The sequence below is a fragment of the Epinephelus fuscoguttatus genome, linkage group LG7 (assembly GCF_011397635.1).
Source record: "Epinephelus fuscoguttatus linkage group LG7, E.fuscoguttatus.final_Chr_v1".
Taxonomy (NCBI): domain Eukaryota; kingdom Metazoa; phylum Chordata; class Actinopteri; order Perciformes; family Serranidae; genus Epinephelus; species Epinephelus fuscoguttatus.
Genome location: NC_064758.1, coordinates 29,818,933 through 29,843,082, shown reverse-complemented (window position 1 = coordinate 29,843,082; position 24,150 = coordinate 29,818,933). Strand labels below are relative to the sequence as shown.

The following is a 24,150-nucleotide window of genomic DNA, read 5'->3' as shown; positions in this document are numbered from 1 at the left end:
GACTCCACACCAGTCCGTCAGAACTGAAGAAGCCTCTTGAACGAGAGGTGAAACGTCTTCAAGAAACTCAAGCAAGTCCAGTTGCCTACGATATCGTACTTAGGATTATCATAACCTGGATGACTGAGAATCTTCACCAACATAACGAAATCCAGTCTTGGTTTTGATGGATCAAACCTTCAGTATGTTGTTTGACACTTTTTAGTAGGTTTGATCCCAGCAAAAGGGCGGATTCAGAAACAAAATGTAATAAAACTTACTGGTCAAGTATTTATACGTTTATACACACAGACACACACACATTTATTTATATTTTGCACTTGATTTGTTTTATTGTTGCAATGATGAAGTGGGTTATCTGTTAAGTCTGTCAGTACAGTAAAATTAAAAAAATCAGGGGTTTTGTTCCCATAAAATTATCCGCCAAACAGCTGAGATACAAAACAAAAATTGCTTCATTTTAACTTATATTTATGGATTATATTGCATCTGCCATGCTGACCTCTTAAAGAAAAACACCTCAAGTGACCCAATGCTGGCTGTTCTACTTGTTGTTCTTTTCATAGTCAGTGGCCATATCGTATGCAGTCTAATGTATGACGTTTGTTATTGGATTTGGTAATCTCCTAAAGTTTGTATCTGGACCAGAGTAACCCAATCCAATGTTGCCTTGAAATACTGGTACAAAAATAAAATGGATTAGCTGATCCTGGAAAGCAAAACAATACAGATTATTCTGATAGAGATTGTTTTTTTTTCAACAACTGGGCTGGTTACAGTATATGCTGTAGCATTGTATTCATGTCATTTTCAACCTCACCAAACCATTGAGTGAGTCCTGGTGCATGGAAGCATCTGCATTTGATATTTATCCCCACTTTTTTATTCAGGCTTTTCATTTAATTTGTCCCTGGTCTGTACATCAGCAGGGCCAGTATCTGTTTATCAGAAATATTTATATTATTATATATATATTATTATTAAATAACAAGAAGTCGCAGCACTGAAATGCCTTAGATAGATTTGAGGTTATTCAGGAACACACCAGACAAGTAAAATTTCCAACCATAAAATCTTCTGCTCTGTGAACATTTAATTTTAAAGGCCGATCCTACGCACTCAGTTCGGTTTACTCATCATAATCAGCCTGTGAAAACTGCTGTACAGTTTCTTCTGTGGCTCTGCGGGAGCGTTGTCAAGTTTTAAAACAATCCTGATGATGTCATGGTAATGTCATCAGTGTTATCTCACTAAGGCTTGGGGGCTATAAAATGAATTCAAAAGTACTACATTACTAGAAAGAGAAAGGTAACAATCTGGAGGTGTGGACAAAAAGGCAGGTGTTTACCAAGCATGGAGGGTTAAATGAAAGATGCTGTCCTGTTGCATCATGGGAATTGTAGGTCATAGGGACCAGGGAATAAAAGTTAGGTATCTTGACCTCATTATTTTTCAGTCTAAGTCTCCTATCTTTATGGACATGCTGAATCACTGTAGCACCCCTTTAAACTAAGAAATTTCAGTATCCATATAAAAATATTTGTGTTTATGTTGAGAAACAAATATCGGATGACGTGCTTCTCTTTTGTTATTGATGTCAGAATCAGCCCAATTAAACATCCAGTATCTGTCAGGCTCTATTGTGATCACTGGCTGGCATTAACAAGGAGATCATTTGATACTACATACTAACTGTATTCAGTGTGTGTTATTTGTCATATCATTAGTATACAAAAATAAATCAACATACTTTACCATTAACCAGGAAATGATACAAAATGTGCACCACCAGATGTCAGTCACACTGCTACTTTTAAAAGCCACTTCCCATTAAATTTCACAAAGAGAAACAAAATGTTTTTCAAAGGTTTAATACATATTTTTAGTCATGCTAATGACACAGTCCACTACTTTGGTCCAGACTGAAATATCTCAACAACTATTGGATGGATTGTCATGAAATTTGCTTCAGATTTCCATGCTTCCTTGAGGATGTATCCAAATAACTTTGGTTATCTCCTTATTATTCTCCTAGCTCCATCACTGGGTCAAATTACTGTGGGGTTTATAACCAAAAACCTGCAAAATTAATGACATTCCCATCAGCCTCAGCTGCACTTTGTGGCTATTACTTTTTTTTTTTTTTTTTGCACCTGTGAGCAGCCTGTCAATTTCACTTGAGCATTGAATTGTGCCGTACAATAGACCATTTTCACAGCAGACATTCTGGCACGTCGTGGTTGGAAAAGCAGCAGGTATAATTGATCAAATTAAAAACGGCTGCATTCCATATAGATGAGATGGTTCCAGGGTCCTGGTACTGTGCACGCTGGCTCACTGGGACACCTGATGGAACTGAGCCATTGTTGATTAAATTAGCTTCACCTGTGCTCCTCCTTCTATGACAAGTCAAAATATCTGTCATGACAAAAGTTCTAGAGTGTGTAATGTCATGGTGACTTTTCTGAGTTACTTTCCCCCAGTGTGAGCACACTGCAAAACCTTCTTAAAGAGACAGTTCATCCTAAAATAAAATAACACGTTTTTCCTCATCATGAGCCGGTTACTCAAGATAATCCACGGACCTTGTTGTAAGCAGTTTCATGTAAGAACAATTTCCTTTTTACCAAACTGTATTATCGTACAGAAGGAAGCATGTATCCACTCATAGACAAGAGGCTTGTGTTCATGACAGCACGAGATATGTATGAGATATGAGCTGTAACATTAGCTAGCTCAGTGGTCCCAGGTGAGTTAGCAGTAGATGCATGCTTCCTTCGTCAGATCCCTTCCCTACTTAAAGGGACAGTTCACCTCCAAATCAAAAGTACAGATTTTCCTCTTTCTTGAAGTGCTATATATATACATATTGACATTTGGTCATGCACTTTCCACGTCCACATACAACGTGCAAGGTATCCTGGGTGTGTTGGTTGTTGATGTTCTGGGACACTGTGTCAGGTCTTCTTCTTTTGAGATACACATCCATTGTCACAAGGAATTGAACGTTTAAACCAGTGGCGGTTGCTTTAAGACTGCAAGGGAAGCTCAGCTTCCCCTAAAATGTCAAAAAATAAGTGGTCCAATATGTACTGTTGTGTTTACATTTCATTGACTAAATATGCGCTAGAATGCGTTCAACTTTTGTTCAGAATCATCTACTTATCACAGGTCACTGACGCGACTTTATTCTCATTCATTCCTGTAGCGTCACAGTGCATTAAACAGTGGAAGCTCAGCGTCCAAAGACTTGAATGGGGAAGAATAGAGTGGGCTGTTCCACTGCAGCGAAACTAGACAGTCATTGGATAAATGCTCGGTTTTGTCCCGCCCATCAGACACTCAGCGTCTCTGGGGGTCTATGGGGCAGTGGGCTGGCCTTGGCTGTCCTGGACGCTGGGCTTCTGCATGATGATTGGATGATCTGTCTGAGGCTGAATCCCTTTTTGATTAACAGCGAAATGAGCGAATCAGCGATCTTGAAATATAAACCACCACTGGAGCATTTTTCAAGTTTCATTCCGTTGTTCCGAGTTGATCTGGAGACTTCTCCAATCCTCTTAGTGACTTTTTCTTTGTTAAAAATGACTAGTGACAAATCTAGCATCTTTTTATTGGAGACTGTACTTGTGTTTGGAGACTGTGACTTCTGTCGCTCTGCGGTTACTGTCCCCAACGAGCAGCGGGTGCTGCTGTGAGCCCCTCCACCATCCCAAAGCACTCACAGGCGGTCACACTAGCCTTGCGCAGCAGCCCCAGAGGGTAGAATTTACGTATAAATAAACGGACACATTTTATGATGTAGGCCGAAAATGAGCTTCCCTTCCTTGAAAGACCAGCAGCCGCCACTGGTTTACACAAGTCTCTTTCAAAAGAAATGCACTACATCCGTAAAATACCGCACATTGATGTTTTTTTGCCTTCAATGACAAACACAAATGGTTGGCTTTAGACAACAAAAACACGGTTAGGTTTAGGCAACAAGAGGAAGTGGTTGGGTTTCGGAAAAAAGAACAGGGCTTGGCTTTAGAATCCTACAGGATGCGAACACTGCTCTCTCATGTGAAAGTTGGTGCTTGTTGGACCCATACACCACCCCTCACACCCGCCCCATTCACACTTTGCCAGCCTTAACTTTTGTTCTTGTCCCACTGCGTTTCCCCCTGACGCCACCGGGCGGCGTTAAACTACAATGGCAAACCGCTGCGTGTCATGCCGACATTAAAGGATGCCTTTTTTCATTATTTTCTGATACCGAAAGTCACTGCCCAAACACCAGATTTTGACGACTTTGCAGTGAGACTTTCCTCTACAGCTCAGCCATGGAGGACGCCAATAATGTTTACATCTTGTATTGCCATCAGCACGAGCCTCTTGTCCATGAGTAGATGCACTCTACCTTCTGCATGGTGATGCAGTTGGGGGATGTAGTCTGTCAAAAGAAAATAGTTCCTACATGAAACTGCTCACAACAAGGTCTGTGGATTATCCTGAGTAACTGGGTCATGATTTCTGGAAAGAGACATTGCTGTTGAGTTTTTTGTTTTGGCACTTTGAGCACCACAAGCTGAGTGGTATCCAGTTCCATAATGCTGGAAAGAAGTCAGACATCTCTACAGCCGATAACTCGAACACTTGGCAACTCACACCAAAACAATCTAGACTGATAAATAGCACTACAGGTAAGAGGAAACATGTATTTTTGATTTTGGAGTGAACTGTCCTTTTAAAAGTAGTCTGGAGTGTGGATCTGGTGCACAACTGGTGTCACTCAAGCTGACCAATCAGAACAACTTTTGATACAACTGTCTGGTTGTTCATTGAAGTACACTTTATTTTCAGTATGAGACAACAACAACAAATCAACATGCAAGTCTCCCTATCTCTACATCATGTTATACAAATAATGATTCTTTAGTTACAAAATATATAAATATTTAAGACCATATGTACAGAACATTTACATTACTCCATCCATTACTTTATTAAGTTTATTACTATATATACATTTAACAGGTATTATTCTTTAATATTCTCATAATTATAGTTTGCATTATTATTGTTAGTGATAATATTATTAATATTATTATTATAATTCTTAATTATCTAAGGGTAACTCTCAAAAAACAAAGCATGTTGCAGAAGAGAAAACGGGACCATACCTGACGTTACTGTGCCTGAATGGTCAAGGAGCAGAGGCTGTCCGGGCCGGCGCTCTGTCCTTGGTAAAGCATGGAGAGCTGGCTATGTAGAGCACAAAGTTCAACAGACTATTTGTACAAGGTGATAACGGGGCTAGCGAGCCAACACTATATTCCAGCAGCATTTGGATTCCACTGAGGTAAACAATGACATAGCTTGGAATCTAGCACGTAACTTTCACTATCCCAACACAATTTCTGGTTTGTCCACAAAGAATAAGTTTTACTGCCCAGGGCTTGGATCACTGAGCTGCGACATCAACAGTCACATCGCTGCGAGTTTGACCAGTTGTACTTCCCTTTTTTCAGACTGTAAAGGAATTGTTCAGTCTCTCTGTAAACATGGATTCACGCACAGACACGCACATACATCGGGTTATTTACCTTGACCACGGTATATTTAGTAGTCAAATTCATCAGTGCATCCTGGTACCATCAGGAGTTGATCTCCATCATTGTAAACATTTCTGTTGTGTAAGCCAGCTGAGCTTCCTCTTATGATTAGATCATTCTGTGTAGGTGTACACAAACACTACCCGGTGTAGAGTTGTGTAAGCTCACAAGCACAGAAAATAGGCCTTTTCTCTGTTCAACCCCAACACACACTCACATATACACACACATACACGTACACACTTTTCACTCTCGCTGTCATCTGTCTCACTCTCACCTTCCCACTCCCTGTGTTCCACCTCTCTGTTGCTTTAACCGTCTCCTTACCTCTCTTTCTCTCATCTCTTTCACTCCCCTGCTCATCCCTAACCATCTCTTTGCTCTATATCTAAGAAATTATGCAGTTTTTGCTCTTCCTCCTCTGGCGGGTGTGCAGCTGGCCATGAATCGGTCCGTGCAGAGGTCCATGATGGCCAGCTATCCCAGAGGGGCTGTAGCGATGGCGCAGCTCCTCGTTGTTGATGTAGCAAAGCTGCACGGGCCGAGGGATGGGTTCACCCAGGAAATAGCCCTCGTCTCCCTCGGACTCGGAGGAAGAGGAGCAGCTGGAGCACCAGGGGTCAGCAGCCTCCATGTAGCCATCGCCCCAGCATGGCCCACCCAGCCCCACAGGTTGCCAGCCAGCATTCTGCAGGGTGAGATCAGAAGTGGTGCGGGGGCAGGGCCGGTGGGGCTGCTGTCTGTAACCACCAGGATCCAGACCAAACAACTCCCGATTAGCGCTACCAGAGGGGAAGCGATCATAATCCTCCTGGACGCGGCGGTAGGGTAGCTCTACCAATTGAGCAGGCCGGTCCGCCACCAGGTGCAGGGCATTGTCAGAGCGGGAGCGGCGAGAGCGTTTGTGGTGGCGCCCACTGCGGTGCTGCCCATTACCATGGTTCCCACGGTGGTGTTTGCGGCGTCTTGGTTGTGGCTGCTGTTGCTGTGACACGGATTCCTGCGCGCTGATGCGTCGGCGGGGCATTCTGTCGCTCATAGGAGCCATCCGCAGGTTTCCACTGCTGCCCATCACCCCGACGTGACCTTTGCTGTCGAAGCCCAGTGGCTGCGGGCCATCCCAGTACTGCAGAGGGTAGCCAACTCTCAGTGGAGTGTACATGTTATTGTTGTAGGGGCGAGAAGAGGACAGCGACTCTGTACTGTGAAACTGGACTGAAGAGCTGAGGGTGCCCATGTTGCTCTTTTCAGACACATTCACGCCCGAGTCCTTGCTCAGGTCAGGCATGGAGAACCTGGACAAATGCTCCTGACGCTTAGTGACCCCATCCAGAGAGTTGCCTGCTAAAATAAAAATAAAGCACATGTCAGATTTTCACTGCATTTGGTAATATATATTTTATTGTACCACACAGTGTCATTTAAATCACTGTACCTGTCGCATTGGACATAGTGAGGGAGTCCATGGATCCACGAGGAGTCTGCTCTAGAGGAGTGAGGGGCTCATTGAAGCTCATGGCATTGATGGGATTCCTCCTGGTCAGCGGGGGTCTGCCGTCTCTCTGGAATCCGTGCAGGCTGATGCTCCTCTTGTCGGAGAAGCCCTGGTTCTGGCTAGACATCTCATTGAAGCTCATCTGGGTGCGTAGCTTGTTGGGCCTGAACTCATCCTGGCTGTGGTGGGTCCAGTTTTCATTAAAGGAGTGGCCCCTCAGAGCAGCCATAGGGGTCCTCTTGGCGTTGCCTTGTTCCTTCCCCCAGGAATCAGGCCTCTTCCCTCCATTGGCAGCAGTCTGAGCGTTTGCGTTGGGGTTGTAGCCCTGCCTCGGGTTACACTGACCCAGCAAATGTATGGGTGCTGGTGTGGGGGAGGGTTCCCTCTGGGGGCCCTCATAGGCAGCAGGGACATAGGGGTCATCCCGGCTCATCCACACCTGGTTAAGGCTCGGGGCACGGCTCGGAGTGCGGCTGGGCGTGCGGTTTGGCGTCCTGCTCGGGGTCTGGCTAGATGAGAGGCTTAAGCGGTCCATCTGAACAGAGAGGGGATCGATTTCAGCAGACAGACGGTCGGGCATGGGTGGAGGAGCTGACTGGCGGCCCTCAGAACTCCGCCGCTCCTGCTCAGCATTCCTGCGCTCCTTTTTGCCAATCTTGGTGCTGTGGCGGGATTCACGGGAACGGGCACTTTGGAAGGCTGAGTCTGAGGAGTCGGATTCATCTGGATCCTGATTGGTTCAAATAAAAGGGATTAATACAGTTACTGAATGTCTCCTTCAAAACACATATAAATAGGTTATATATTTGGTCACCCACCTGTCCAGCGCTGCAGGACCGTGAGCAAAATATCTGCCCCTGCTTTGGCAGGAAGGGGCGGCCCAGCAGGGAGCGCTTGCAACGGGCGCAGCAAAAACACTCCTCAGTTGCATGCCAGTGCTGCCCATCATATGTCATCTGGCCTTGATCAATACCTTTTGATAAGATGGGAAATAGTTAATACACACGGGGTCCAGCATTAACTGCTTAACAAAGGTAATGTGATGGCAGCTTTCGCCAGTACTACTGTAAAAATGTTATTCTACAAAGTCTGAGCCGCTAATGAACACAACCCACAGTCTCATTTTAGCCATTAGCCAGTAGGTTAAGCTCATTTTTGTCAGAATTGCCGCTTAGTGCTGAAATGGAGAGAAAAAAAAGAGCTTTTTTTTCCTCCTAAAGGAAAGCATTTGTGATTCTGTGCCCATACATGATCGCTCGATTTGTGATGGTGCGAATACATTTCACCAGCCCTGCTCTCCAGCAAGTGGAAGTAATCATCTTTCACAGCTCCCATCTGGATACATCATGGGAGCATCCTCTGAAACACACTCTTTCACTGTTACTGGAGCTTGGGATGATAATAACTATCCACATCTCACTGCACTGACTCCGCCTCTCCACAGCTGTGGCATGGCTCACAGAGCTGATAACACCCACACTTACAATAAATGGCTGGTTTTTTTCAGGATGTTAGTGTTAGAAAATCATGTTGGTGTGTTTTTGTAACGGTTCATACATGTTGGACGATTCAAAGCAGCAATTAAACATGTGTTGTACCTATGTGCTCTCCACAGGCGTCACAGTACTCTGCGTAAAGGGACTCGAAGCAGTTGCAGCAGTGTGGCCTTCCGTCCTTCATGATGTAGCGCTGGCCGCCGAGGGTGGTCTCACACTCGTAGCAGCAGAAGTGCTTCATGTGCCAGTGCCTGCCCTCTGCCTCAGTGCATTCATCAGCAAAGATTATCTGCATGACAAAGACATCACACTCATCAGCTAGGATATTCATCACAGAGATTACCTGAAAATTTGAGCTGGTTTTGAAGCAGTTTTACACCTGTTTGCAGAGATGAATTTAATTTTGCTGAAGAAGAAAAATAATCTAGTGTAGTGCTGATGTTTGAGTCCCTCAGGGCACCATCTGTGGCCCACTGTTATCTTCATAATATTTTGTATCACCCCTAGGACAGTGGTTCTTATCCTTTTTGCCCTATGACACCTTAAGATGAAGCAATGTCTTCTTGTAAACCCATTGTCACATGTTACTTTTCTCCCTCTCTGATTGTTTCATTTTGATAATTTTAAAGACTAGAAAGGAAAACTAAGCAGTATTTTATGGACAACAACAGTTTTTTTCTTCTTTTTTATTCCCCTCATAACCCATCAGAGTTCCCCCTTGGTGAGGTCCCGATATATCTCTAGGATATGCCATCCAAAAGAAAAACCATTGGGTTTCTAGTTAATCTAATAAAATCCCTCCTAAATGTCTTTTATGACCTTTAAACTGGATGCAGGATTTGAAACTATTTCCAGAATTATTGTTTCTAAAATAACTGCTCACTATATTTCAACACCAGCTAACGAAAGCCCTGAGAGGCAAGGTTAAAGAAAAAAAAATGTCAGCAACGTTGTTTATGACACATACATAGGATATTGGCCAACAATGCTCATAAAAAAAATCACCTTGCTTTTCAGAGCTGACAGAAATCTTGACATCACACCAGACAAATGTGTGAGTACAGAATAATTTACCAAACAAACAAAAATCTGACAATTTATATGAATAAAAGTAGACCCCTGCAATACTGCATATTGCTATACCTTAAAGGGACAGACACACCAAAATTCAAAATACCTGCTGTTTATTAATCTAGATTTTTTTGGGTGTGAGTTGCCGAGTATTAGGGATATCGGCCATAGAGATGCCTGTCTTCTCTCCAATATAATGAAACAAGATGGCCCTCAGCTGTGTTGTGCTAGCTTAGCTAACACGAATGAGCTAGCTTATGTTACAGCCCAGCCGAGGAGGACACCATTCATTTTACATCTGTCGCTGTCACAAGCAGATGACTCTCGTCTATGGGTAGATGCACTCCTCCTTCTGTGTGGTGATACAGTTGGCAGGTGTAGTTCAGTAGAAAGAAAATAGTTCCTACATGAAACTGCTCAAAACAAAGTCTGTGGATTATCTTGAGTAACTGTGTCATTATTTCTGGAAAGACACATTGCTGTTGAGTTTTTCAAATTTATTTTTTGGTGCTTTCAGCACCACAAGCTGAGTGCCATCTGGTTCCATTGTATTAGCGAGAATGCAGACATCTCCATAGCCGATATCTCCAAAACTCGGCAACTCACACCAAAACAATCTGGATTAATAAAGAGCACTACAGGTAAGAGGTAAAATATGTATTTTTTTATTTTAGGTTGAACTGTCTCTTTAAGTAAACAAACCTTAGCAGACTTTAATTAGTGCCGAGTACTGTGGCCAATGTTATTATTATTGTTATCTCAGGCCAGCTTGCCGCACATTACGGTGAGAAAACAAGAAGACTTTCTGAGACATGGCAAGAATACCGAGACATCTTTTCTCTCCAGACCAGTTTTAACCACGTCCAAGTCTCTGAGCTATGAACCATTCAGCCATTTCCAACCCTGAAGGGCTCCAGGCCCAGACAGGCGCACCTCATCACAGGCGCAGCAGCGGGGTTTCAGCCTCTCGGCATGGTGCCGGCCACAGAGGATTTTGCCATCCTGGTAGAAGTAGATGAGATCCACCAACAGTTCCTCACACATGCTGCAGACAAAGCAATGAGGGTGCCAGCATTTTCCATGACCGGCCCTCGCAGCAAAAACCACAATGTCCCCTCCATTTATCTGACCACCACACTGTAGGAAAGGAAAGGAAAGGAAAGGAAAGGGAAGGAAAGGAAATCAGATGAGAGGAAAAGAGGATTGAGGGGATAAAAGGAAAGGAGATGAGAGGAAACATCAGAAAAAGAAAGTAAAGGAGATGAGAGGAGAGGAGAGGAAAGGAAAGGAAGGAAAGGAGACAAGAGGAGAGGTATAAAAGGTAAGGCATAAAGTAGGGGTAGGAGAAGAGGCAGAGAAAAAGTTGAATACACACTGTGAGATGTGGAGATGGAGGGTGAGAAGATGACTCTTGAAATAACTATGATCTTTTCAAGATTGAAATGTTTTCTACTTGATATCTCTTTCATCTATCTGATCAAAAGAAAGCCCAGTCGAGCAAAACCCGGGAGTATAATTTGAAAATTGGGCTGAATTATACAGATAGGACAGAAAATTAAACTTCTTTAGACACAAGCTTTAAAAGTTGTCGGCTTGCTTGTGGATATCTTCAGGGAGTGAGACGGAGGACAAAATACCAGTTGTTGATTTTACCTTGTCGCAGATTGCCCCGGTGATGGTGAGAGGGAACGGACGCACGCTTCCTCTGCCCAAGTTGTCCTTCTTCCGTTGGTTGCTGAAGAGCTTCAGCTCTCGCTTCTCTTCCTCGTCCAGTGAGTTACAGTAACGCACCTGAACAACACGGTTCATCATCAGGCATTGGCATAAGCATTAAAATGCTTATGTAAGTCAAAACAACAAAGATGAACATTTGCTGTTAAAAAAAATGTTTTACCTCGTTGTCATGTGGTGGCAACTGGTGAAGCAGTTGTTTGATGCGATATTTCTCTCCAGGGCTGTTGATGTAAGGGACCTTCTCTTCTGGTAAGGAGTTATAATACTGATGGACCTGAAATAAACAGGATATTCAAACATTAAACCTGCATTCACTGGGTGTGTTTCCATCCACCTGTTTTTATGTGCAATTTCAATTTGCACATAATAGTTTGAAGAAAGGTATTCGATCATCCAACTGTCTTAGATGCAGGTGCGTGGGAAAATATCACTTGAGTCTTTGGACAGAAACACTAATGTTTCGGTCCTCCTGGATATTCATAACATCAACATTTTTTGTCAATAATCTTTAAAAATAGCATTTATAGTGTATGGAGCTTGGGTTTTCTAGATTTTTTAGTTTTTTTTCCCAATGTTTTTCTTGTTTCCTTGCTCTTTCATTTGTGGGATATGTGTCATATGGTGCACAGGCTGTTTTCAATTATTGAGAAACACACCCACAGCTGATTAACTCCCCCACACCTGTGCCCACCTGAAAAATGGGTGGGGCCGTTTCTATTTAAGCTCAGTGTTGGATATAATGGTGTTGAACACTCTTGATGAAGGTCCAGGAGGACTGAAATGTTACTAATAAATTGTGAAGCTGAGCAAGAGCAGAGTGCGAGATTTTCTGTTCAAAGACTTACTTTGCACATGTTTGGGGGTGGAAAAGTTGGTGTATCAATAAAAGGTCAGTCCAACTAAGAGCAATGGAAGCAGAGTCATTAAATAAATGATGATGTACAGAAATCACGACTCAAGTGTCACTCAAGCCCCTGCTCCACTGGAGAGATGAAAAATGGCGGCAGATGAAAACAACAGGTTCTGTATGTGTGAACCAGAACTCTTCCACTCTCTTGTCTAGTGTGTTCTTCATTATCATACATCAACTGTTTTCCTTCGTTTGAGGTTTGACTGGCACTCTTTGACTTCCGTCTTGTTGTGCATTTATCTCCTTCAGTTGTATAATGGCACCTGACAGGAGACACAGTGATGCCTACTGCTTAGCTAATACTTGCATAACAGTAGAGGATGAAAAAGGTCATAATTTTGGCAATATCTGACATGCCGATATGTAACAACTCATTTGACCGATAAGCAATACGATGTCGATATATCACCTTTTTTACCTCCTTAATTTTACAACCTGGTCTCACCCCGAAGCAGTCGAAATTCGGCTTTTGGGCAGTGACCTGCGGCGTCAGACACTGACAAAAAAAAGCTGTCCTTAAGCGTCACCATTATAGTTCAGGTGGGAGGGGTGGTGGATGGGTCCAACAAACACCGACTTTCATTCGAGAGAGTGGTGCTCGTGTCCCGTAAGATTCTAAAGCCAAACCCTGCTTTTGTTGCATAAACCCAACCACGTGTGTTAGTTGTTGGAGGAAAAAAAACGTTGTTGTACCTATGTAGTGTGTTTATTTTGAAAAAAACTGTATGTAAATGGTAAATTCCCTGTGACAATGGAAGTGTGTTTTGAAAGAAGACAATGCGTGTAACAGTGCAGAACTTGACACTGTGTCCCAGAACGTTTACACCAACGCACTCATGTCACAATTCAAACAGGATCAAAAAATAATTTGTCACTTGCTGTTAACTACTGAACATATTTTTTCCGAAATAAGGTCAATGAGCTGAAAGGTGCTCACAAAGACGGTGTTTACGTACAAGTATCCATGTGATCCATTATTGATATAGAAATATTGCTTACAGTCACTTTACATATGATAAAAATCTGACTCACACGGTGGTAACTGAGTCACACTGTGTCCATTAGAGTTAAAGGTAGGCTATTCTACATCTGTTTGATTTTCATTATTAAACATTATTTCATTATTTCATGGTGACAAACCCACCTAAATGAATCTGAAATGACTTTGAGATGAATTTACCATGGTCTTCATGCCAATAGAATTTGTTTTTGCTTCGCCCTCCACCATCCCTGCCCTTGGAAATTAGAGTCTGAGATTCAAAGTGTGTGGCACAATCAGCACTGCGCTGCTGCTGCTGTTGCTGCTGCAGACACAACCTTGAACAGCATCAGGTGCTTTAAATTTTCAACAGCTAATATTCAGATTGCTGAAAGGAAATCTCCACGCCCGTATAGCAATTAGAATTCACAACGCAGTAGGGCTCGGTATCCGCGGCCTGAACCTCCTTTTGTATTTGCATGTTAGCGGGCGAAACGGAGAAAACCTTGATTGGTGTTTGAGAAGTAAACACTCAAAGAAAGGAAAGCAATCTTGTCACTTGTCTCTGATTTTCAGCAAAACAGCCTTTGACACAAAGTGGTCTAGTGTTCAGCGCAGTGTAAAGATCTATTTTGCTGAGGTTGTTGTGATCCAATTTACATAATCAGGGGGGTGGAGAGCAGGAGGGAAGGGAAGTGCGTCTCTGAGTGCTGCCCCTCAGATTCTCCATAACCCACCCACTTGTTTTAGTCTACGCTGAGGAGGGTGACACCGAGCCTTATGATGGGTTCGCAAGTTAGGGTCGTTTTACGTGAGGAACCTTTCTCCAGAATCTGCCTCTTGAGATGAGAAGAGCTTAGACAGAATCAGGTAAGATTTAAAGGACAGGTATAAGTATATAGCTGAATATCCATACTTCATCTTTCTTTGTTGACTATCAGACGGCAAAACCACATTAAAACTTTCCTTAATAGCTTCTTTGTGTTTTGAGCTTAAACCACAGACTGTATAAAATAATGGATGAGCTACTGTGACGTCACCGTTGTGGACCCCCGTTTTGAAGGGACCATATTTGGGCCAAAGGCTGGCGCTGTGGAGAAGCGAGAGTTGGAGCTGACTGAGGAGTCGAGAACACTATCGGCAGACAGCCTGTCACTCAGTTGCCCACCTTTAATTATGTATAACTATAAGCCTTAATAACATTTAAACAGGTGAGTTATGCAAAAATTCAACTTTGTCCAGTCATCATGGATGTTGAAATTAGCTATAGAGATAAAAACTGTCTTTTGAACCAGGCTGTAAACATGTTTATTTCTGGTGTAAAGAGTGTCTGAGGGGATTGTCTGGCTTCTGGAGCCAGCCTCAAGGGGCCGTTCAAAGAACTGCAGGTTTTGGCACTTCTGTGTCGGTTTCATTTTTCAGCTCCAGAGGTTGCTGCTTGGCTCAAACTTATGTAGAGCTGTGAGAAATTATAATTTTCATCACTGAATAATCAATTATTTGTTCCTGGTCTGGTGAAACTGTCCACTGCAATTTTTCAGAGCCCAAGGTGATGTCTTAATATTGCTTATTTTGTTCAACCAACAGACCAAAATCTAAAGGTTTCCAATTTACTATCATAGGAGATGGAGTAAACCAGCAAGTATTCAGATTTGAGAAGGTGGAACTTGTGATTTTGTTTTGTTTTTAGAGGTATACGATGCAGGATTTTCCTAAAAAGAAAAAAAAACAATGTGCAGACTCATATAAAAGAAGTCCCTCTCAGAGGTGTGCGGTGGTGTATTTATCTGCAGAGACTCTGCCCTCTGCCTGTATTTTCTTATTGTGTTTCACCCCCAGACAAAAACAGCACACAGGTAAGGTTGGAACTTTATAAAAAAATGACTGACCAGGTAGTAGCAGCACACATCCAATCGTGGACACAGTGCCAAAAAACTTGAATATAGCAAATCGCCAAGCAGGCAAAGCTTGTTCCGAAATGAGAGTGAATCTGGAGTAGACTTTTTTAGTGATGAGCACTGAAGATGACAATGAGGGAGTGATGAAGAGTTGGCCTGTTTTCTCTTCCTGCATTAGTACAGTAGCTTGCAGTGTATGTACCAAGCAGAAATCTCTCGGGGCTGAACAGTGAAGCCATTGTAGAAGTGTCAAAAACTGCAGTTCCTAAAGTGGCCACTGGGGGCTAGCTCCAAAAGTGAATCAGTTTCCATAGACTCCCATGTTAAAATGCTTTGTGTTGTTTATGTTTATAGCCTAGTGCAAAAGACAGTTTTGGTCTTTATAACTAATTTTCCCTTCATGACAACTGCATGGCAGGTAAATTCTCATTTAACTCACCTGTTTACATTTTATTAAGGTTTAAAGTTATGCATATTTAAGGTCGGGGCCACTTGAGTGACAGACTGTCTGCAAAGCATCGTTGCAGTCTTTAAGATCCACCCCTTGCTCCTACAGAGCTCCAAGCTCTCATCCAAATATGGTCACTTCTGGCTCCAAAAAAACCAAGATGGCAACGGCTGAAATGCCAAACTTGAGCCTTCAAAACAGGAGTCCACAAAGCAGTGGGTGACATCATGTAGCTACATCCATTATTTTATACAGTCTAGTATTTTTTCATAACAACAAATGTGACATTGCCACAATTGTAACTTGCTGTGTACTTACAAGCATGTTTGACTGTTTACAAACAGTAACTGACAATTCCTGCGTAGTATATCTTTAACGATAATTGCTTATCAAAATTTTCCAGTTTCAGCTCTGTTTCAAGTTATGGGAAGCTTTATCTCACCAAATCCAATATTCGAAAGCTCTAAAAATAACTCTAATAGGCACCAGGTACTATTGTTTTCAACGATGAAGGATAAAGAAGAAAATATACAGTATAATTAGATAACCTTAAGTAACTAATACAGCTGGTATCTACTGGAGGTTGTGTCCGAGAGGGTCATCGGTGAACGGTTCAGCCAGGCACAGTCAGCCACAAATTACCCTTATTGTCACAGAAAATTTAGTCAAGTAATCGATGTTGAGTCCTGACAGCTGAATGAACTCTACCGATTGAAGTAATGATTTCCTTTTGCAAGACTAAATGCAATTCACATTAATGACACTGTGCGGAGAGAAACTCGAAGTGACAGGCTTAAAATTCATTACATTCAAGTGCATTAAAAAAAAGCAACAGGCGGCCACAATTGCCTGCACCCCCTGTTGGAGGAGAGAGACTGCAGCCTCTTTCAGCATCCTGTCAAGATGGCTGACTAGAGAAAATGACTGTTATCAGCCCAGCCTGTCATGTGTTAACAGAGCCGTAGGAGTGCTGACCTTACTAAATAAAGACAGCAGTGTTTAGGCCCAATATAGCCGAACAGAACTCTGTTCATCTCATGTCAGAACCGACGGTAACAAGGCACAAAACTAAAAAATGACGAGGAATTATCTTCCTTTGGATGTGCACAATTGATTACATTAGCTTGGTCATGCGTGCAATTAAAAGGCATTTAAACTGCAAATGAGTACAGACAGGGAATTGTGAAACCTGGATGCATAAACACGGCGCCACACATTTCCAATTAGATTCATCCAAACATTCACTGACTCAAATTACTTCCATTCCTCTGGGTTTAAATTTGCAAAGAAACACAAACTACAGAACAAATTGAAGCTTAGCATAACAAATTCAATAAATGGAAAATATGATAACAATTCTAAAGTGACACATTTCTGTCATATTTTTAGAGAGATGTCATAATCATCTACTTCATGATGATTAGGTGAAGTGCTCATTGCTTTATGTGAACTGGGACTCCACATAACCCTACACGTTTGAATATATAAAAGGTTGATAAATACATAATTGCATATTTTGATGACATTTGCTTTATTCGTGTGTTCCTCAGACAAAGCAATCAGCTAATCAGTCTGTGGTTCCTTTTCATGATGTCGGTTCTGGTTGTCATTCTGCCATCTGACTGTGAACTCGGTTCCTACACAGTGTCAGCGTTAACACTGACAGCTGAAAAATGTCCTTACAGTTATTCTTCCACGAAACCCCTGACAGCTCAGTGATTTGTGTGTCACCCTTGCCCTCCTCCTCTTCCTCCTCCTCCACTGAACAGACTAAAACACCATGAAGGGGATTTAAAAACAATAATGATACATTGTCTTGTTTTCAGATCAGTGAATTTTCTATCCTGGAATTATTTAAAAAAAACACCACGGATACTTTATCGTCCGAATAATTTAATTTTTCTGACCGATTCGGTTGGATTAGATACAGTCTGGCAACGCCGGACAAAAATAAGCATTAGCTAATGAAGCACTCAGCAGTGACGGCGAAGAGGCGTGTGTGATGATTGCTGGAGCTTGTTTACCTGCTCAGGACTGAGGCCGGGGGGAACCCAGGCATATTCTTCCAGTGCACATCCAGAATCATCATCAGAGGTGGAGTTCCTCTGGAAGTCATACATCAGCTTGGTGATGGTCTTCTCCATCTCCAGAGACATGGCTGTCACAACATGCTCCTCTACACAGACCGCTTCAGTGGATACAGGTATTCCTGTTGAGGAAACAGACAAGAGTGTGGGAAGGAGGCAGAGAGGAATATTCAAATTGAAAGAGAGACAGGTAACATTTTATTTGCTCTGGCAGATGCGTCTGGTCCCTGTCGTTTTCAGACAGATTTCCAGCCTCAGATTGGCCGGACCAATCACAACCAATTTATCTAAGACGGGCTATGTTTCAAACAACAACTGACAACTTGAAGAAGCTTTGCTTTTCATACAAAATTTTAGATGTCATTTTTGGCTCTTGCACCCTTATACCAGGGGTCATTTTTGGCGTGATCCACCTTACTCTCCCTCTGGCTAGTTCTAACTGCCTTTGTTGGTTGGGTTTCAGCCAAGAGGAGTGAGATGGGTTAAGGTTAGGGTAAGAATGTCATGGTAAGAAAATCAGAAAACGGCGACATATTGATGCTACATCATCACAGCTCATCTCTGCACACCGTAGTCAGTGAGTCAGCACATTTGTCTGTTGCTCAGTGCTACATCACATGTTTCATTGCTCTGACTGGTTAGGTCTGTCCAGTTACGTCCAGAGGCATTTTGGTCTGTGGCCTTAGAAATAAAAAATGAGCTATGAGGTTCTAGACTAACTCGTGATTGCAATTTGGTCTAAAATTTCAGGGCGGCATGGTGGTGTCACCGTGGGTTTTCTCAGGGTACTCCAGCTTCATCCCACAGGCCAAAGACATGCAGGTTAAGTGGTGACTGTAAATTGCCCGTAGGTGTGAATGTGAGCATGAATGGTTGTCTGTCTCTATGTGTCAGCCCTGCGATAGTCTGGTGACCTGTCCAGGGTGTACCCCGCCTCTCGCTAAATGTCAGCTGGGATAGGCTTCAAACCCCCGCGACCCCTAACAGGATAAGCGTTACGGAAAATGAATGAATCTAGTGTGTCAGGCCGGTAGCAAAATGAGCAAAGAATAAAACAAAAATGTGAGGTAGAAAGTATTCCAGTCTGTATGTAAAACTTGCAAATTTCGATTCACCAGTGGAAAACATTAGGTGCACCAAGGCTTTCGAAACGTACATTAAAACAAGAAAACCAGACTGACGTCAGCATGCTAACACGCTTCCTATTTTAACGTGTTAACATGCTGAGTAGCATCACACATTAAGTACAGCTGAGGCTGATGGAAATGTCATAAATTTATCTGGTCATAGGAAGTATGGGGGAAAAAATACATTTTGATGTGATGATTGTGTTGCATGAAAAGTTTAGCCATCACCAAAGTTGCTTTAATTTATCCAGAGGGTATTTATAAATGTCTGTCCCAAATTTCATGACATTTCATCAGATAGTTGTCGAGACATGTCTCACAAAACCATCACTTGAGTCATTAAGATTCATCCTCTGGGAACCATGAATATCTGTAGATATGTTTGTGCTGATCCACTGGGTAAATATTTAACTGGATGGGTAACAAAAGAAAAAAATCTGACCTGCTGGTGGCACAACAGGCAACGCCACGGGGTCACCAAAGTCACTAGCATTCATCCTTTGGGAACCATGAATGTTTGTGCAAAAATATCACGACAATCCTCCCTATCGAAGTCTAGAAATGTCAGTCTGGACCGAAGTGGTGGACTGACCACCACTCCTAGAGCCACAGCAGCATTGCTGATTCATATCTGTAAAATCACAGTACTTTATATAACAAAAACAATCTACTCAAACAATGCAGTGCTAAAACATCATTATCAGCAGACGCTGCTGAATCTGCATTCACTGCTTTACTTGAATGAATAGATAAGAGATCAATTCAATCTCTTCCTCCTTCTTCTTTCTGTCTGAGAGGAGAACAGCTGCACACATTACTGACACATGAATAATTAACAAGGCTAGGTATCGCCTCCACCAACAAAATATGAAAATGAAATGCAACTCATTTTACAGGCAACTAGAATATTTATCGAGCCAGCAACAAGAGCAAGAATGAGTTCTGTTTACATCTCATGGCTTGTTATTTTGAAAGCTGATGAGTGGAGAGATATTAGAGTCAATTAGTGTAAAGTGGAAGGAAACAAACATGGTGTCTAACAATGTCAGAGCCGCGTGTGAATTGGAAAGATCAATAGTGATTACTGAAGTTGTTAATGATATTGTAATGTAATCAATTAATCAATCTATTTATTGCTCACGTGAAATCATGCAAGGCACAACGCATGTCAGCTCCTTCAACTTGTGCATTGCAGTGGTCCATGGCCTTTCTGTGTGTTGCCTCTTCTCACACAGCTGGCTGCTGCTTTGAGATTCTCCATGTTTCTGGATGGTTCTGGTAATCCATGGTTTCAGGTCAAGGAATGATTCAACTGTAGTTTTAGGTACAGTTGCTTCTGTTGTTTCAAATATCCTCCTGAGACCCAAACTTTTGTTTGGTATGCATTTTTAATTTCTTCTAGCTGTTTGGGATCAGTAGGAACTGATAAGTATGAAAAACGAAACATTGTCAATGATAATAAAGTCTTAATGTCTTCAAACGAGTACTTCCTAATTAACAGTGTCTTAGCTTGTTACTGTTGCTAAAATTGGTCAAATTTGTTGCCGTATCAAACTACAAATGTTATAAATCATAAATTAACAAGTTTTAACCATTAAATCTGATTAGGTTTTGGATTTTGTCCACTTTTGTGTCAGGATCGGCTGCAGACTGACTTGGCAGGGATGGCTGCCATCTTGTTTTTACATGGATCAGTGTATTGTGCTCTTACTACCACTAGATGGCACAAAAAGTGTCCACGAATGAGGACAACAGGTCTAAGTTGATCAGAATGAAGTATAAGGTCAAGTAAACCCAAAATGTGATGTCCTCATATGAGGAGACAGGGTCTCAGGCGGATATTAAATCCACTACAGATTCAGTGAGTTCACTCATGCCATCAGTGGCATCCTTGAACGTGCTCCAGCTTGCATCATGTAGTCCAGACCGCAGAGCAACTTGACCATTTCCTGACCTTTGCATCACTGGAGGCATGCGTCGTAGTTTGTTATTTGCATGCTAGCTTTTCCCAAACACAGGCTCTGTGGCCACCTCTGAAGGGGTTAAAGCAGTGATCCAGAGTGTTTATTCCTCTTGTGGTGTACGGCAAGTCAAATCGGGGCAGCATATCAATATCCCTACTGTAACACCAACGCTAATTCACCATAAAGGGCACGCCTCCTCCTTTTTTTCTTCCCAGAGTCCTCTGTTCTGTCTGATTGGCATATAAAAAAAGAGTCACCTGGTTGAATAGCGGTGATTTAACCAAGATTTGGTGTAACAAAGCACATTACAGTTCCTGACGTTTTATTGGAAACTTATGAAGGCACGGAGGTCGTCGACTTTATTATCCAACGCTCATACAACGGCTAGCAGGATGCTTGTCAGGAAAGATCCATGTAGCCAGGATCACAGCTGGTGTTTAATTCCTCTGTGCTTCCCTCTGTGCTTCTGATGCAAAGATGGAGACGCTTGTCCATGTTGTCAGGATCGTAGCTGGTGCCTATCTTCTCCACCATTCCTCTGTGTTTACTCTGATGTTTACATTTGAAAAATTCGATCAGCCAGGCAGCAGAGTCATCAGGAGGTAAGTGGGGAGTCGATTTCCTCATCCTGATGAGTGACCTGTGGCCGCATGCCACCACCATCCAATGCAAATCACTAAAAGCGCCACCAATATTTGTAAAATGAACGCAAGAGAATATATTTGCATATATCTAGCACAAATTTAGCAGAGCTGACGGAGAGGAGACTGGAAAGGTCTGCATCTTTAGTGGACACTCAGAGAGTGGTCAGTGCGGACACGCCAGCAGCTCAGAGAACCGAGACTAAGATGAGGTGTGTTTTCTGTGTCTGTGGGTCATGTATCAAGGTCATAGCAGTTCACAGACAAAAACAACATAGCATGCTGGTTGGTGACAAAGTGTGACCAGGCCCTGACATTTCTGATTCAAAGTGATTGCGTCACACAGGTCTTCTGGAGCAGTTTCAGACAGCAACACCATTTCCCACAGATTAGAAATCGCAGGAAAAAAACAGAGCTTAAGCAGTGGCCAAGGAACAGCAGACATTTCCACAGACTGAGCCAGTGAGTCAGCCTCCATCCAGGCAAAGCTGAGTACTGTTTATCTCTCTCTAAGATGGGTGCTGCTGATTTCTTTGTGAGGAGAGATCACAGGTATGTAACCTTGAGCCTCTAGCCTGGCCTGAGGCTGTTATTCATTAGTGCGTGGAGGAGAGTGGGCCTGCTGGGAAGCCTGCAGCCTGTTGCGCCAGTCAGACATCAGTTCAAACGTGACTTATGTTGGCAATATGAAATCAGACTGGTGAGCTGCTGAAGAAACTAAAATTTTAACTACATCCCAGCGTTAATATAAATTTTACTTTCCCACCATCTGGGTCACAGGGAAGCTACAATTCATTTTAATTGCACAGCCTCTACACTTTTAAAATTCACCTCATGTTTTTATTATCAGCATCAAAGGGATATTCAAATATTTTAGAAAGTATCTGCTTCCTGATTTTTAAAAATTTACACATGAATTTTGATACTAGAGGTGAAAATTATGAATCGTTTGCTGATTTGTATTGCTCCATTCAGTTAAAGGATTAGTTTGGCATTTCTGAATTATGCCCAGTGAGAAGATTGACACCACTTAATGTCTGTACGTTACCTATGGAGATACAGCCAGAAGCCTGTTAGCTTAGCATAAAGACCAAGCCCCCAGGAACAGCGCCAGGCTTTGAACGCATCTGACACAGTGGCTTAACAGTGGAATTACAACTTTGGGGTCCATCACATGGCGCTAGTCCTAAAAAGACTTTTTCTGTTAGGCTTACATTGTGAAAGAGACGGCTGTAAATCAGTGGATATATGTTACACCCTGAGGTCCCCATTAAGGTACTGTTTCCTTGTTTTCGAGCCCCATGTCACTCCGAAGTCTGGCGCCAACAATCAAACCAACAAAAAGAGGCGTCCTTTAATGTTGGCATGATACGTGGCTGGTCGCTGTTATAGTTTAACGATGCCCGGCAGTGTCAGGAGGAAATGCGAAGGGACAAGGGAGAAAGTTAAGGCGGCAAAAGTCCTACTGGGGCGGGAGAGGTGGTGGATCGGTCCATTAACCATTGATTTCCACCCTAGAGAGCGGTGTTCATGTCCTGTTAGATTCTAAAGCCAAACCCTGTTCTTTTCTCCTAAACTTAACCATGTGTTTTTGTTGCTGAAGGGAAAAATGATATCAATTTGCGTTTTTGTACCGACGTAGTGCGTTTATTTTGAAAGAAACAATATGTAAACTTTACATTTCCTGTGAAAACGCAAGTGTATCTTGAAAGACGACATCTTGACACAGCGTCCCAGAACGTCAACAACCAACGCATCCAGGGTACCTTCCATGTTGTGTGTGGACGTAATGTCGACCAGATGTCGATATCTGACGAGGTTGGAGTGAGAATGTGTTGTTTTCAGTTTTTGTCAGTATTTCCTGTTTTATTTTGAAACACACCCTTGTCTCTAGTTTCAGATACTTTACTTCCTGCTCCTGTGTGTGTTTCCCTCCCATGTGATTACCTGCCCCACCCTGATTGGTTTCACCTGTCCCTCATTACCCCCACTCCCTTGTGTATTTAGTCCTTGTGCTGCCCGTTGTCTGTTGCCAGTTCATTCTCAACTGTTCAAGTGTGTGTTCTGGCCATTTTCCCCAGTGTTCTCTTTGGATTTGACTAGGGGTCCATCCCAAGTCTCTTATTTTTTTAGTGCTACTTGTAGCTCCTCGCTTAAACCGGAAGTTGTTTGAGGTCCGCCATCTTCTAGGCCATCCCAAGTCTCTTATTTGTGCAGCGAGGAGCTAGCGCTAGGAGCTAGCAGTAAGCTTTAAGCAGCTACATGCTAGGATGGTTGAGAGCTTCCTATCCGGAAGAGTTTTTCAGCTGAACGCCATGGCGTATAAATACCCGCCCTCTACATCTGGCTCATTTGAACAAGATGGCGGAGAAACACTACAAGTGTACCCGTTACATGCATTCTTTGCAATGAAATGCTGTAATTCACATGCCTACGTGACTACAAAGAGTAACGTTAATGATATTTCGTGCAAGACTGTCATGTTATAATTAAGTTTATTTCATTCACAACCTGTTGCGTTGTTCAGCAGACTGTCGGTGTGGCTGTTAAATGTGCAGCTGCCCATGTCCAGAATCACACGTGTTGATATAACACCACGCACGCACGCACGCACGCGCGTACACACACACACACACACACACACACACACACACACACACACACACAAACACATTTGCCCATCATTAATTGTCCTGCATGTCATGT

The 24,150-nt window shown here is 42.7% G+C and overlaps 1 protein-coding gene across 2 annotated transcripts in view; it reads right to left on the bottom strand.

Moving 5' to 3' along the window:
* Positions 1-1,113: 1,113 nt before the first annotated feature.
* LOC125891337 (prickle-like protein 2) overlaps positions 1,114-24,150 on the bottom strand; it is a 61,767-nt gene continuing 38,730 nt past the window's right edge. Inside the window, exons 2-9 of one of the 2 annotated variants that reach the window (XM_049580541.1) lie at positions 17,650-17,834; positions 11,551-11,664; positions 11,310-11,447; positions 10,590-10,793; positions 8,688-8,874; positions 7,908-8,062; positions 7,030-7,819; positions 1,114-6,938 (exon numbers count right to left, since the gene is read on the bottom strand). In XM_049580541.1, the coding sequence (XP_049436498.1) occupies positions 5,983-6,938; positions 7,030-7,819; positions 7,908-8,062; positions 8,688-8,874; positions 10,590-10,793; positions 11,310-11,447; positions 11,551-11,664; positions 17,650-17,781 (2,676 nt within the window). In that variant the 5' untranslated portion in view covers positions 17,782-17,834 and the 3' untranslated portion in view covers positions 1,114-5,982. The remainder of the gene's footprint in view (positions 6,939-7,029; positions 7,820-7,907; positions 8,063-8,687; positions 8,875-10,589; positions 10,794-11,309; positions 11,448-11,550; positions 11,665-17,649; positions 17,835-24,150) is intronic. The other variant, XM_049580542.1, reaches the window with a different exon arrangement.